This window comes from Rhincodon typus, chromosome 21 (genome assembly GCF_021869965.1).
Source record: "Rhincodon typus isolate 14 chromosome 21, sRhiTyp1.1, whole genome shotgun sequence".
Classification (NCBI taxonomy): domain Eukaryota; kingdom Metazoa; phylum Chordata; class Chondrichthyes; order Orectolobiformes; family Rhincodontidae; genus Rhincodon; species Rhincodon typus.
The window spans coordinates 1064492-1078182 of NC_063352.1; the positions used below are offsets into that span (position 1 = coordinate 1064492).

The 13691-nt window shown below is 41.6% G+C and overlaps 1 protein-coding gene across 1 annotated transcript in view; it reads left to right on the forward strand.

Moving 5' to 3' along the window:
- The window catches only part of LOC109938457 (transmembrane channel-like protein 7), a 103778-nt gene that overhangs the window by 66947 nt on the left and 23140 nt on the right, over positions 1-13691 (forward strand). Inside the window, exons 9-11 of the mRNA XM_048609836.1 lie at positions 2290-2447; positions 6260-6377; positions 12384-12481. Of these exons, the coding sequence (XP_048465793.1) occupies positions 2290-2447; positions 6260-6377; positions 12384-12481 (374 nt within the window). The remainder of the gene's footprint in view (positions 1-2289; positions 2448-6259; positions 6378-12383; positions 12482-13691) is intronic.

Here is a 13691-nt window from a genome sequence, read left to right on the forward strand (position 1 = left end):
TTTATTTCAAAACCCCCTTCCCCTCCCCCTTTTCTGATGAAGGGTCTAGGCCCGAAACGTCAGCCTCTCTGCTCCTATGATGCTGCTTGGCCTGCTGTGTTCATCCAGCCCTGCACCTTGTTGTCTTGGATTCTCCAGCATCTGCAGTTCCTACTATCGCAGAATACAGTGTTCAGTTGCAGAGAAGGTGCACAGAGAAAGAGAGAGAGATCAGAATTAACATTTGAGCGGTATTTCAAAAGTCTGATTTCAGTGGGGAAGAACTGTTCTTGAACCTATTCGTACATGTTTTCAAACTTTTATATCTTCTGCTCGATGGAACGGGATGGATGAGAGTATAACCAGGTATAACCATCTTTGATTATGCTGCTTTCCCGAAGCAGCAGGAAGGATAGATGGAGTCAATGGATTGAAAGCTGGTTTGTGTGATGGACTAGGCTATGTTGACGACTCTGCAGTTTCTTGCTGTCTTGGGAAAAGCAGTTGCCCCACCACGTTGTGATGCATCCAGATGGGATACTTTCCGTGGCACATCTATAAAATCAGTAAGAATCCTTGTGAATATGCCGAATTTCCTTCGCCTCCTGAGGAAGAAGAGATGTTGTGCTTTCTTGACTGGCGCTTTAACATGGGTGGACCAGGTCAGAATGTTGATGATCGTCACTCCCTGGACCTTGATGCAGTTGACCATTTCCTCCTTAGCATCATGTAGACAGGGTGTGCCCTCCACAGGTGTGCCCTCCACTCTGCTTCTTGAAGTCAATGACCAGCTCCTTCATTTTGCCGGTGTTGATGGAGCGATGGTTGTCTTTACACCATGCTGCTGAACAAACAATCTCTTTCCTGTATTCTGTCTCATTGTTGAGATCTGACCTACAACAGTGATAATGTGTCAGTGAATTTGTAATTGGAATTGGAGCAGAATTTGGCCACACTGTCATGAGTTTATAAGGAGTATAGTAGGGGACTGAGTACACAACTTTGCTGGGCACCGGTGATGAGGATTATGGTGGATGAGATGTTGCCTACTCTTACTGATTGCGGTCTGTGGGTCAGGAAATCGAGGATCCAGTTACACAGGGGACAGTCAAGACCTAGGTCTGAGTTTAGAGATGAGTTTGTTTGGAACTGTGGTGTTGAAGGCAAAATTGTAGTCAATAAGTAGTTGCCTGACGTAGGTATCTTTGTTATCTAGATGTTCCAGCGATGAGTGTAGGGCTCTTGCACCAGTAGGTGAATTGCAGAGGATCAAGGCAATGTGGTAGGCTGGAGTTGATGTGAGCCATGAGGAACCGCTCTAAGCACTTCATAATTATAGAGATCAGAGCTACTGGGTGGTAGTCACTGAGGCACAGTGCATGATTTTTTTTGGCACCAGGATGATGGCGGTCTTCATGAAACATGGGGGTCTTCAAATCGCAATAAGGAGAAGTTAAAGATGTCTGCGAATACTCCCACCAGCTGGTCTGTACAGGATCTGAGTGCACGCCCAGGGATTCCATCCGGGCCGACCGCTTTCTGTGGGTGTAAAAAGTACAGACTACGTTTAACCACCAGCCAGCCCCATATATTCTATTGTTGACTTGGCGACCGCTTTGCACAACATCTACCTTCTACTCACAAAAAAGACCCTGAATTACCTGTTGCCTGCCACTTCAATGCACCACCCTGCTCCCTGGCCAACATCTCTGTCTCTGGCTTGCTACAGTGTTCCAGTGAAGCCCAACACAAGGTGGAGGAACAACACCTCATTTTCCGCTTGGGGACCCTACAGCCCTCCGGACTCAATATTGAGTTCAATAATTTTAGGGCCTAAACTCTCCCCTGTCCCAGCCCTCCATCCCACACACCAGGCTTTATTACCACATAGCCTGCCATTACACACCCCCTGTTGTTAGTCACTATCAGTCCCCATTAACAACTATTCACCCTCCCAGCCTGATCGTTAGCAACTCCTTTGTCTGTCCAACTGTCTTTCTCTCTCTTTGGGCTCTATCCTATTGTTTACTCCCTACCCCACCCCCCTCCCTATTTTCTGCATATAAACTGATGTTTTCCCAGCCACTGTCAGTTCTGAGGAAGGGTCATCGGACCTGAAACATTAACTCTGTTTTCTCCTTCACAGATGCTGCCAGACCTGCTGAGCTTTTCCAGCAACTTTATTTTTGTTCCTGATTTATAGCATCCACAGTTCTTTTGGTTTTTATTCTATTGTTTGCTTAGTTTATTTACATTTTACACTCTAAATTGTGTGATATAGCCTAAATGTGATTGATTTGATTTTATTAGGCAGGTCATGTTGAAGCCTTCACATCCGATCTAGTAGTTGAGTACCTGCCATCTATTGTTATAACAGCAGCTAACTTTATCACACCACGTCTGTTTGAACGAATAATTCAATTTGAAGACTATTCACCGGCCTTTGAGATAAAATTTATTCTTATTAGGTACGTATGGACATATTTCCAATACAGTGTATTTTTATACTTGAGATTGATGAAAATATACTATCATAAATTTGAGGTGACAAACTATCCAAAAGGTACAACTGATTGCAAAAATTATGTTTAATACTTGTTGGCTTGAATATTTAAACTTGTCTGATGAGGTACTATTTAAATACACTTCAATGACTTCAAGATTTTGCTGAAACGTAAATGACATTGAGTTTTGAAAATATCTGTGGATGATTTTGTGAAAAATCAGTTGTGATAAAATTACAGCTGTTATGTGAAGATTGCCCTGTAAGTGTCACATTATAGAACATAGAACAGTCCAGCACGGTACAGGCCCTTCGGCCCACAATGTTGTGCCGAACTTTTACCCTAATCCTAAGATCTATCTAACCTCCACCCCTACCTTATACTATCATCCATATGCCTATCTAATAGCTGCTTAAATGCCCCTAATGACACTGACTCCACTACCCTCTCCGGCAATGCATTCCACGTCCCGACCACTCTCTGAGTAAAGAACTTACCTCTGACGTCTCCCCTATATCTACCTCCACTCACTTTAAAACTATGCCCCCTCGTAATAGCTACCTCCATCCTCAGAAAAAGTCTCTGGCTGTCCACTCTATCTATGTCTCTGATCATTTTGTACACCTCTATCAAGTCACCTCTCATCCTTCATCGTTCTAAAGAGAAAAGCCCTAGCTCTCTCAACCTTTCCTCGTAAGACCTTCCCTCCATTCCAGGCAACATCTTGGTAAATCTTCTCTGCACCTTTTCCAACGGTTCCACATCTTTCCTGTAATGGGGCGACCAGAACTGGATGCAATACTCCAGATGTGGCTGAACTAGGATTTTGTATAGCTGGAAAATGCACCAATTGAGTCATAGTCATTGAAATCTAAAGCAAAGAAAACAGCCCTTTGGCCCATGTTATGAGCGTTTCTACCTGCACGACTCTTATAGGCAGCGATTCCTACCCGCTCTGGGAGAAAAAATTTTCTGTCTCAAATCCTCTAAACCTTCTGCGCCTTGCCTTAAATCTGTACCTACTGGTCATTGATCCTTCCATCAAGGGGAAAAGTTCCTCCTGTATACTCTATCTATGCCACTCATATTTTTATACTTTTCAGTCTTGCTGCCTCTCAATCCTGTCTGCTGTAATGAAAACAACTCCAGTCTGTCCACTGTCTTCATAACCAAAACCCTCCACCCTAGACAACATCCTGGTAAATTTCTGCACCATCTCCAGTGGTACCACATCCCTCCTTTTCAAGACTACTTGGGGATGGGCAATAAATGCTGGACCAGCCCAATGACACCCATGTCCCAGAAAGAGTTTGTCATGCTCAGATTTGAAAAGTGCCCATGTGACTTCAGGTCATTCTGGAAGGGTAAGATATCTCAGGAATTTAAGCAACCAGCAGTTTCATACTGCTGCTGTGCACCAGTAACACAAGTGCTGTTTGCTGCTTAGGGTGCTGCCATCAAGTCAAAAAGATCTCCTGCTCACCTAACAAATGAGTAGTGTGGTGTGTGAGTATCAGTGCCGGTGTGGGCTGAATGTCCCAAAGTCAGACAGATCACATGAGACAGTGTGTCCCTTCAGTCGTTCACAATAGGCAAGGTACTAATCACACCCAGTCAGACTATGCAAAACCTAAAACACTGTCAAACACAGTGTGAATGATATTATTCACACCTCGTAAAGGAAGGATGTAGATGTGTTGGAGCCAGTTCAGAGAACTTTATTAGATTAATTCCTGGAATGGCAGTTTGTTTTATGAGGAAAGGTTAGATAAGCTGGGCTGGTATCCGCTGGAGTTTACCGGAGTAAAAGATGATTTAGTTGAAGCATATAAAACCCTGAGCAGCCTGGGCAGGATAAGCTTAGAGAGAATATTCCCTCGTATGGGAAAATCTAAAACTAGAGGTTATTGGTTATTGGTCAGTTCTGAGGAAGAGTCACTGGACCAAAAACGTTAACTCAGATTTCTCTCCACAAATGCCGCCAGATCTGCTGAGATTTTCCAGCAATTTCTGTTTTAAAACAGAGATGAAGTGATTCTTATTTCTCTCTGAGGGTGTTGGATTTTTGGAACTCATTCTGCAAGCAGAGTTCTTGAATAATTTTAAAGCAGAGGTGGGTAGATTCTTATTATACAAGGTAGTGGAACACTAACAGAGTCTAGTGCTGAATGACGAACTCCTAATTCATATGTTTATAATGTAACAATTAGCTGTGATTTTGTGATTGAATAGTATTTGCTAACTGCATCTTCAGCTGCTTCATCAGTGACCTTCCCTCCATCATAACGTCAGAAGTGGGGATGTTTGCTGATGATTGCACAATGTGCAGCACCATTCGCGACTCCTCAGATACTGAAGCAGTCCACGTTGAAATGCAACAAGATCTGGACAATATCCAGGCTTGGGCTGACAAGTGGCAAGTAACATTCGCACCACATAAATGCCAGGCCAAGACCATCACCCATAAGAGACTACCTAAACACTGCCCCTTGACATTCAATGGTGTTGCCATCACTGAATCCCCACTATCAACATCCTGTGGGTTACTACTTACCAGAAGGTCAACTAGATTCACCACATAAACATAGTGGATACAACAGCAGGTCAGAGGCTAGGAAAACTGTGGCGAGTAACTCACCTCCTGATTTCCCAAATCCTGTCTGCCATCTACAAGACACAAGTCAGGAGGGTGATGGAATACTCCCCACTTGCTTGGATGAGTACAGCCCCAATAACACTCGAGAAGCTTGACACTATCCAGGATTAAGCAGCCCACTTGATTGGCACTACATCCAGAGTCATCCATTTCTTCCACCACTGACGCTCAGTAGCAGCAGTGTGTGCTATCTACAAGATGCACTGCAGAAATTCACCAAATATCTTCAGACAGCACCTTCCAAACCCACAACCACTTCCATCTAGAACATGGAAAGCAGATATATGGGAACGCCGCTACCTTCAAATTCCCCTCCAAGCCAGTCACCATCCTGACTTGGAAATATATCACCATTCCTTCACTATTGCTGGGTCAAGATTCTAGAATTCCCTCCCTGATGGCATAGTAGATCAACCCACAGCAGGTGGACTGCAGCAGTTCAAGAAGGCAGCTCAGTACCACCTTCTCAACAGTAACTAGGGATGGGTAATAAATGCTGGCTAGCCAGTGATGCCCACATCTCACCAATGAATAAATTAATAAAAATCTAATACCAATTGTGCTAAGAATGAGACTGATGATAAATTTAAGGTTGGTGGACTGGCTTGCAGTGTAGTGCATTTGTGCATATTGCAAAATGGATATATTCATGTACCGGACTATGTTTTTTGCAGACAAAAAGAAGTAGTACACAGATTGTGCCTATTTCAACCTAACAAAATAGGCAAAAGTTATTCTTTAGTTCATCTGGTTTATTCCTTAGGGCCATGCCTTGACCCGTCAGATGTCAACAAATCTTGGTAGTTATCTGCTAGTCATTATCTAACTGGTGCATTTTTAAAGGCAGCACATCTTGAAAAGATCGTGCGAGGAAAAAAAATAAAAAAATAGGAATTTTATAGAAGTAATTTGAGGATAATTAAAAGGCATGGAAGATAAAAAGAAGTTAAGTAGGATTAGCAAGGCACATATTAAAAAGGAAAAGAGATCAAAATGCAACTTTTGTTTAAGCGATCTGGATATTTTAAAACCCAATGCCGTTCCATGCTATCTCATATCCTCATTATGTTCTTAATAGAGTACAGTGAAACCAAAGCTTACTAACTGAATATTTCTATAGGTCAGTGTTTGTGCGATTGGCTAATATCATTGTTCTTTTGCTGAGCTTGTGGTCACAAATCACGACTTGTGATGATGACGCGTGCAAACCATGTGGCTACAACAACAAATTGTATCCAGTGAGTACAAAATTTTTTTTTAAATTTGCAAATATCTGTAATTAAGTTGAAATGGGTTTAACATGCTCTGGTGTTGAGAATTTCAATTTGCATGTAGCACAAATAGAATGCAATAAGATAAAATATGTAGTCATCAAGAAATAAGTATCTTTGATACAGAAAAGGTGCATTCTAACGTGATACAAGTCCTTTCACATTTATTGAAATCAATGCACATATTTGCAAAACAGTTTAATAAGATCATAAGAGCTAGGAGTAGAAGTGGCAGTTAGGCGCCTTGAGCCTGCTGTGCAATTTGATATGATTATGGCTGATCTATTTCTGCCTTAATTCCATTTTTCTGCCCACTCTCCAAAGCCCTTAATCCCATTACTAATTAAAAATCGATTTATCCTCTTAAATTTACTCAATGTCCTAACGTCCACTGTACTGTGGGGCAGTGAATTCCATAGATTTTCACCACTGTGTTAGAGAAGTAATTTCTCCTCATTCCTGTCTTAATTCTGCTACCCCTTAGCCTAAAATTGTGACTCTTGTTCTAGATTTCCCCACATAAGGAAACATGCTTTCTATGTCTACTTGTTCAATCCCCTTTGGCATCTTATATACCTCAATTAGATCCCTCACTCTTCCAAACTACAGAGTATAGACCTAAACTGCTCAATCTCTCTTTGTAGACAGACCCCTCATCTCTGGAGTTAATCTAGTAAATAAATAAACTGATCAATTATGCATTTGCAAAGCAACCACTGTATAATGCTTAAAAGATTTTCAGTCATTTTAGGTAGCTATGCAGTTAATTAACCTGCATAGAAATGGATAATAATATATCATTAGTTTAAACATGTAATTTATATGCAAATCACAGGATGGTGGCTCAGTGGTTAGCACTGCTGCCTTGCAGCACTAGGGACCGGAGTTCAATTCCAGCCTTGGGTGCCTGTGTGGAATTTGCACATTCTCCCTGTATCTGCATGGGTTTTCTCCAGGTGCTCTGGTTTCCTGTCAAAGTCCAAAGGTATGCAAGTTAGGTGGATTGGCCATGTTAAACTGCCCACAGTGTCCTGGGATGTGTAAGTTAGGTGGATTAGCCATAGGAAATGCAGGGTTACAGGGATAGAATAGGGGTTGAGTCTGGGTGGGATGCTCTTCGGAGAGTTGATGTGGACTTGTTGGGCCAAATAGCCTGTTTTCACACTGTAGGGATTCTATGAAAAATGAAATGTTTATATTTAACATGCTCCTTTAACAGCATTTATTTTTGTTATATTCAACTTGCTGTATGATGACAAATATTAATAATTTGTGCAGATTATGTTAGATATATTTGATTTAAAGTGAATTGTTAAAATGTTCCTGATCATTAACTGTTAAAAATTAGAGCATCGACATTATAATATTGAAGAATTTTATGAGTGCATGAAAATTAATCATCAAATTTAAAATCATTAAACTTGGAGACAAAAAGGACTGCAGATGCTGGAAGCCAGAGTCGAGAGGTGTGAGGCTGGAAAAGCACAGCAGGTCAGATATTGGCCCGAAATGTTGACTTACTTGCTCCTCGGATGCTGTCTGACTGGCTGTGCTTTTCCAGCCTCACACCCTTAAAATCATTGAAGTCTTTTACCAGGTTTATATACTGCTTTTAGTGGTAGACTCAAAACATTCAAGAGTAATAGGAAGTAGAAAAAAAGTGAATGGTTGCCTTGTATGTGAGGGAATTCTGGGAGGTTCAAGTTGTCTAACAATGATATGTCATTCTTTGAAAAGCCAGTAGTAACTATGCTTCATCAAAAAAGAGAGAACTCATGTTATGGCAATATTAAAATAAACACTAAAATAATTATAATGGAGAATATTATTGAGAGTCATAGAGTCATAACTTCCCCAATATTGACTGGGACTTAGAGCAAGTGGCTTAGATGGGGCAGAATTTGTTAAATGCATCCAAATGGGTTTCTTGACACAGTATGTGAATAGTCCAACAAGAGGATTGGCCGTACTGGACCTTGTGGCCAGGCTCATTAGCCAGTACGTGACTGACCTTTCATTTTTGGAAACAGTGATCACAACTCCTTATGTTTTAAGATAGCTATGAATAAGGGTAAGTCAAGACCTTGCGGGAAGGTACTAAATTGGGGAAGGGCAAATTATGTCAGTATTAGGCAGGAGCTCGGGAGTGGGAGGAGATTTTATCAGGCAAGTCCACATTTAACATGTGGGAACTGTTTAAAGGCCCGCTGGGGAGAGTTCAAGACCGACATGTTCCAGTAAGGAGGAAGGACAAAGATAGGACAAAGATCCACCCTTGGATAATGAGGGAGGTTGTGAATTTAGTCAAAAAGGAAAAAGAAGCAAATGTAAGTCAACATTTCGGGCCAATGTCTGACCTACTGTGCTTTTCCAGCCTCAAACCTCTCGACTCTGGCTTCTAGCATCTGCACTCCTTATTGTCTCCACATTTAATGATTTTAGGAAGCTAAAATCAGACAGGGCCTGTGAGGAACATGAGGAAAGCAGGACAGAAATCAAGCAGGGAATTAGGAGAGCAAGAAAGAGCCATGAAATGACCTTGGCAAGTAGAGTTAAAGAGAATCCCAGGGCATTCTATACATACATTTTAAAAACAAGAGGATAACTAGACAGCAGGTAAGACTACTCAAAGATAAAGGAGGTGCCTTGTGCTTGGAGGCAGAGGAAGTGGATGAGATCTTAAATGAATAGTTAGTGTCGGTATTCACCCAGGAGAAGGATATGGAAGATAGTGAGATTTGTGTGGAGCATGCTAATACGCTAGAGCATTTTTAGATCAAGAGAGAAGTGGTGTTGGATGTTTTGAAGAGCATTAAGGTGGATAAGTCCCTAGGTCCCGATAGTATCTACCCCAGGGGATTGAGAGAGGCAAGAGAGGAGATTGCTAGGGCCTTGACACAGATCTTTGTATCCTCGTTAGCCACTGGAGACGTCCTGGAGGACTGGCAAGTTACTAATATTGTTCTTCTATTTAAGAAAGGAAATAAAGATATTCCAGAAAAGTATAGACTGGTGACTCTGTCATCAGTAGTTGGGAAGCTATTGGAGAGAATTCTTAAAGATAGGATTTGCACGCATTTGGAAAAGCAAGGCCTAATTAGGAACAGTCATCATGGCTTTGTGCAGGGCAGGTCATGTCTTACCAATGTGATTGAATTTTGCAAAGGTGGTCGATGAGGGTAGAGCAGTAGATGTTGTTTCCATGGATTTCAGTAAGACTTTCGACAAGGTCCCTTGCGGTAAGCTCATCCAGAAGATTAAAATGCATGGGATCCACAGTGACATGGCCACATGGATCCAGAGATAGTAGGAACTGCAGATGCTGGAAAATCTGACATAACAGGGTGTAGAGCTGGATGAACACAGCAGGCCAAGCAGCATCATAGGAGCAGGAAGACTGACGTTTCGGGCCTAGACTCTTCATCAGAATGATGAAGGCTCTAGGCCCGAAACGTCAGCCTTCCTGCTCGTCTGATGCTGCTTGGCCTGCTGTGTTCATCCAGCTCTACACCTTGTTATCTCACATGGATCCAGAATTGGCTTGTCCATTGAAGGTAGAGTGTAGTGGTAGATGGGTGATTTCTTTACTGGAGGTCAGTGACTGATGGTGTTCCACAGGGATCTGTAGTGGGACCCCTGCTGTTTGGGATATATATAAATGACTTGGTTGAAAATGTAGATGGGTGAGTTAGTAATTTTGCAGATGACACAAAGACTGGGGATTTGTGGATAGTAAAGAAGGTTGTCAAAGGATACAGCAGAACATAGATCAGTTGCAGATATGGGCGGAGAAATGGCAGATGGAGTTTAATCCGGCTAAGTGTGAGGTGCTGCACTTCGGGAGATCAAGTGTTAAGGAAAAGTATACAGTTAGTGGCAGGACCCTAAACAACATTGATGTACAGACGGATCTTGGGGTTTAAGTCCCTAGGTCCCTGAAAGTGGCCACACGAGTAGATAGGGTGGTAAAGAAGACGTATAGCATGTTTGCCTTTATAGTTCGGGGAATTGAGTACAAGAGTCAGGATGTCACGTTGCAGCTTTATAAGACTTTGGTTAGGCCACTCGTAGAGTATTGCATTCAATTCTGATCGCCACATTACAGGAAGGATGTGGAGGCTTTGGAGAGGGTGCAGAAGAGGTTTATCAGGATGCTACCTAGATTAGAGAGTATGAGCTGCAGGAAGAGGGGTGCATGCATTTAAGGTGAGAAGGGGCAAGTTGTTTACGCAGCGAGTTGTAGGAGTCTGGAACGTACTGCCAGGGAGGTGGTGGTGATAGACATGATAAGGGTGTTTAAAGAATTTTTAGATAAGCGCATGAATATACAAGGAATGGAGGGATATGGACCAAAGGCAGGCAGAAGTGATTAATTTAATTTGGCTTCATGGTCCATCTCCTCCATGCTGACCAAGTGTCCCAAAGTAAACTAGTCCCACCTGCCTGCTTTTGGCCCAAATCCCTCTCAACCTTTCCTATTCATGTACCTATCCAAATGTCTTCAAATGTTGTAACTGTACATGTATCTACTACTTCCTCTGGCAGTTCATTCCAAATACGAACCACATTCTGTGTTTTAAAAAAAAAAGTTTGCCACTCCGGCTCTTTTTAAACTTTCCTCCCCATATCTTATCTCTGCCCCTCATGATTTTATAAACTTCTATAAGGTCACCCCTCAACCTCCTACACTCCAGTGAAAAATGTCCCAGCCTATTCAGCCTCTCCTTGTAACTGAAACCCTCCAGTCCTGGCAACATCCTAGTAAATCTTTTCTGTAGCCCCTCCAATTTAATAATATCCTTCCTATAGTAGGGCGACCAGAACTGTACACAGCCATCCAAATATGGCCTCACCAATGTCCTGTGCAACCTCAACATAACATCCCAAGTCCTATACTCAACGGTCTGAGCAAGCATGCTGAATACCTTCTTTACCACCCTGTCTACCTGTGATTCAACTTTCAAAGAATTATGTACCTGACCCTAGGTCTCTGTTAGCTGCTTGTATGCAGTCATAATTTTTCTTTACCTTTTCTTTATCTGCGTCTTTTTTCTGCTGTTTCATTTTGAATCAATTTTTAATTTAATTTGCTTTTACTATAGTATGTACATTTCCCTGTACATCCTGCAATTCTTTTGAAACATTTGGCTCACTCGTGAGCTCAACTATAGCAACATGCAATAGAGATCTTTGCTTATCAGTGTAGCAAATGAATTTATGCTGTCTGCATGGTTTCAAAACCCATGAGTGATCCAAATACTCAGAGTTTGCTTAATTATGCAATTACAGTGAGGGATACTAACCATTCAAAAATAGGTTCAATGAGGCAGAATAGGCACATTCTTCAAAAATATTGCAGGAAAATGTGCATAAATGTAACAAAAGGAAATTAAATAAAAGTTGCTCCAAAATGTATCAATAGAAAAATGTTGTGGTTTAGGAACAGGGAAGGGAAGAATTAATACTGATATAGAAGGAGCCATACTATATATAAATAAACTTGCATACTGTAAAAATCTAGAAAATAGCTGCGAAGTACAGTAACAGAATGTCTTAAATTATTGTAATGGAAGTATGGTATTGAGGGCAGAAGTTAAGGCCCTATCCAAATGGAGTCAAACTTGAGAAGGAACTTGAGATGAATAATACAATAAATTATTGCTATTTTCAGGTTTCTTTCTGGGAGGGTACGAAGAATATATAAACTAACATCAGACATACGTGACATGCCTACACTAAACCTGTCCTTTAAGGGATGGAAGCTAATAAACCTCTCTGTTTGAATTGTTCTCAAGGCTAATATGAAAGACAAGAGAAATTTCGGTATTAACAAGATTTAGAGACATAAGAAATACATTGGTCCTAGATTTTAAAAAGGATTCCAGACCAAAACCTACAGTCTGATACTGCAGACTCATTTGCTTTCACATTTCATTTCACTGATCTCTGTCCTAATATGATTATATGTTTCAGTGCTGGGAAACCCGAATAGGACAAGAAATGTACAAGTTAATGATATTTGACTTGATAATAATTTCATCAGTTGCATTGTTTGTGGAATTCCCCAGAAAGTAAGTATTATTTACCTTACCACTCTTTCCCATTTCATATGTTCAGAGATTGTGAATTTTGGTACAGGATTTAATTAGTTTAGATACATGATTATTTAAAGATTAGCAAAGTCACCTATGCGCAGAACCGCAGGAGATAGGGGATACTAAATGAATATTTTGCATTGGCGTTTACTGTGAAGAAGGATATGGAAGATAGAGAATGTGGGGAAATAAAAAGCGACACCTTGAAAAATGTCCATATTACAGAGGCGGAGGTGCTCGATGTCATAAAACATAAAGGTGGATAAATCCCTGGAACCTGATCAAGTATATCCTACAACTCTATGGGAAACTAGGGAAATGTTCGCTGGGCCCCTTGGTGAGCTATTTGTCAGACGTCACATGACATCAGGTTACAGTCCAACAGGTTTATTTGAAATCACAAGCTTTCGGAGCATAGCCCCTTTGTTGGGCAACCTGACAAAGGGGCTATGCTCTGAAAGCTTGTGATTTCAAATAAACCTTTTGACTGTAACCTGGCGTCGTATGACTTCTGACTTTGTCCGCCCCAGTCCAACACCAGCACCTCCACGTCATGAGATATTTGTATCATTGATAGCCACAGGTGAGGTGCCGGAAGACTGGAGGTTGGCGAACGCAGTGCTGCTGTTTAAGTAAGGTGGTGAAGAAAAGCCAGGGACCTATAGACCAGTGACCGTGACATTGGTGGTGGACAAGTTGTTGGAGGGAATCCTGAGGGACTGGATTTACATGTATTTGGAAAGGCAAGCACCGATTGGGGATAGTCACCATGGCTTTGTGCGTAGGAAATTGTCTGTCACGAAATTGAGTTTTTTGAAGAAGTAACAAAGCGGATTGATGAGGGCAGAGCGGCAGATGTGATCTGTATGGACTTCAGTAAAGCTTTGGACAAGGTTCCTCATGGTAGACTGGTTAGCAAGGTTAGATCACATGGAATACAGGGAGAACTAGCCATTTGGATACAGAACTGGCTCAAAGGTAGAAGATAGATGACGATGGTGGAGGGTCGCTTTTCAGACTGGAGACCTGTGTCCAGCAGTATGCCACAAGGATCAGTGCTGGATCCACTGCTTTTCATTATTTATATAAATGATTTGGATGCGAACATAGGAGGTACGGTTAGTAAATTTGCAGATGACATTAAAATTGCAAGTGTAGCAGACAACCAAGAAGGTTACCTCAGAGT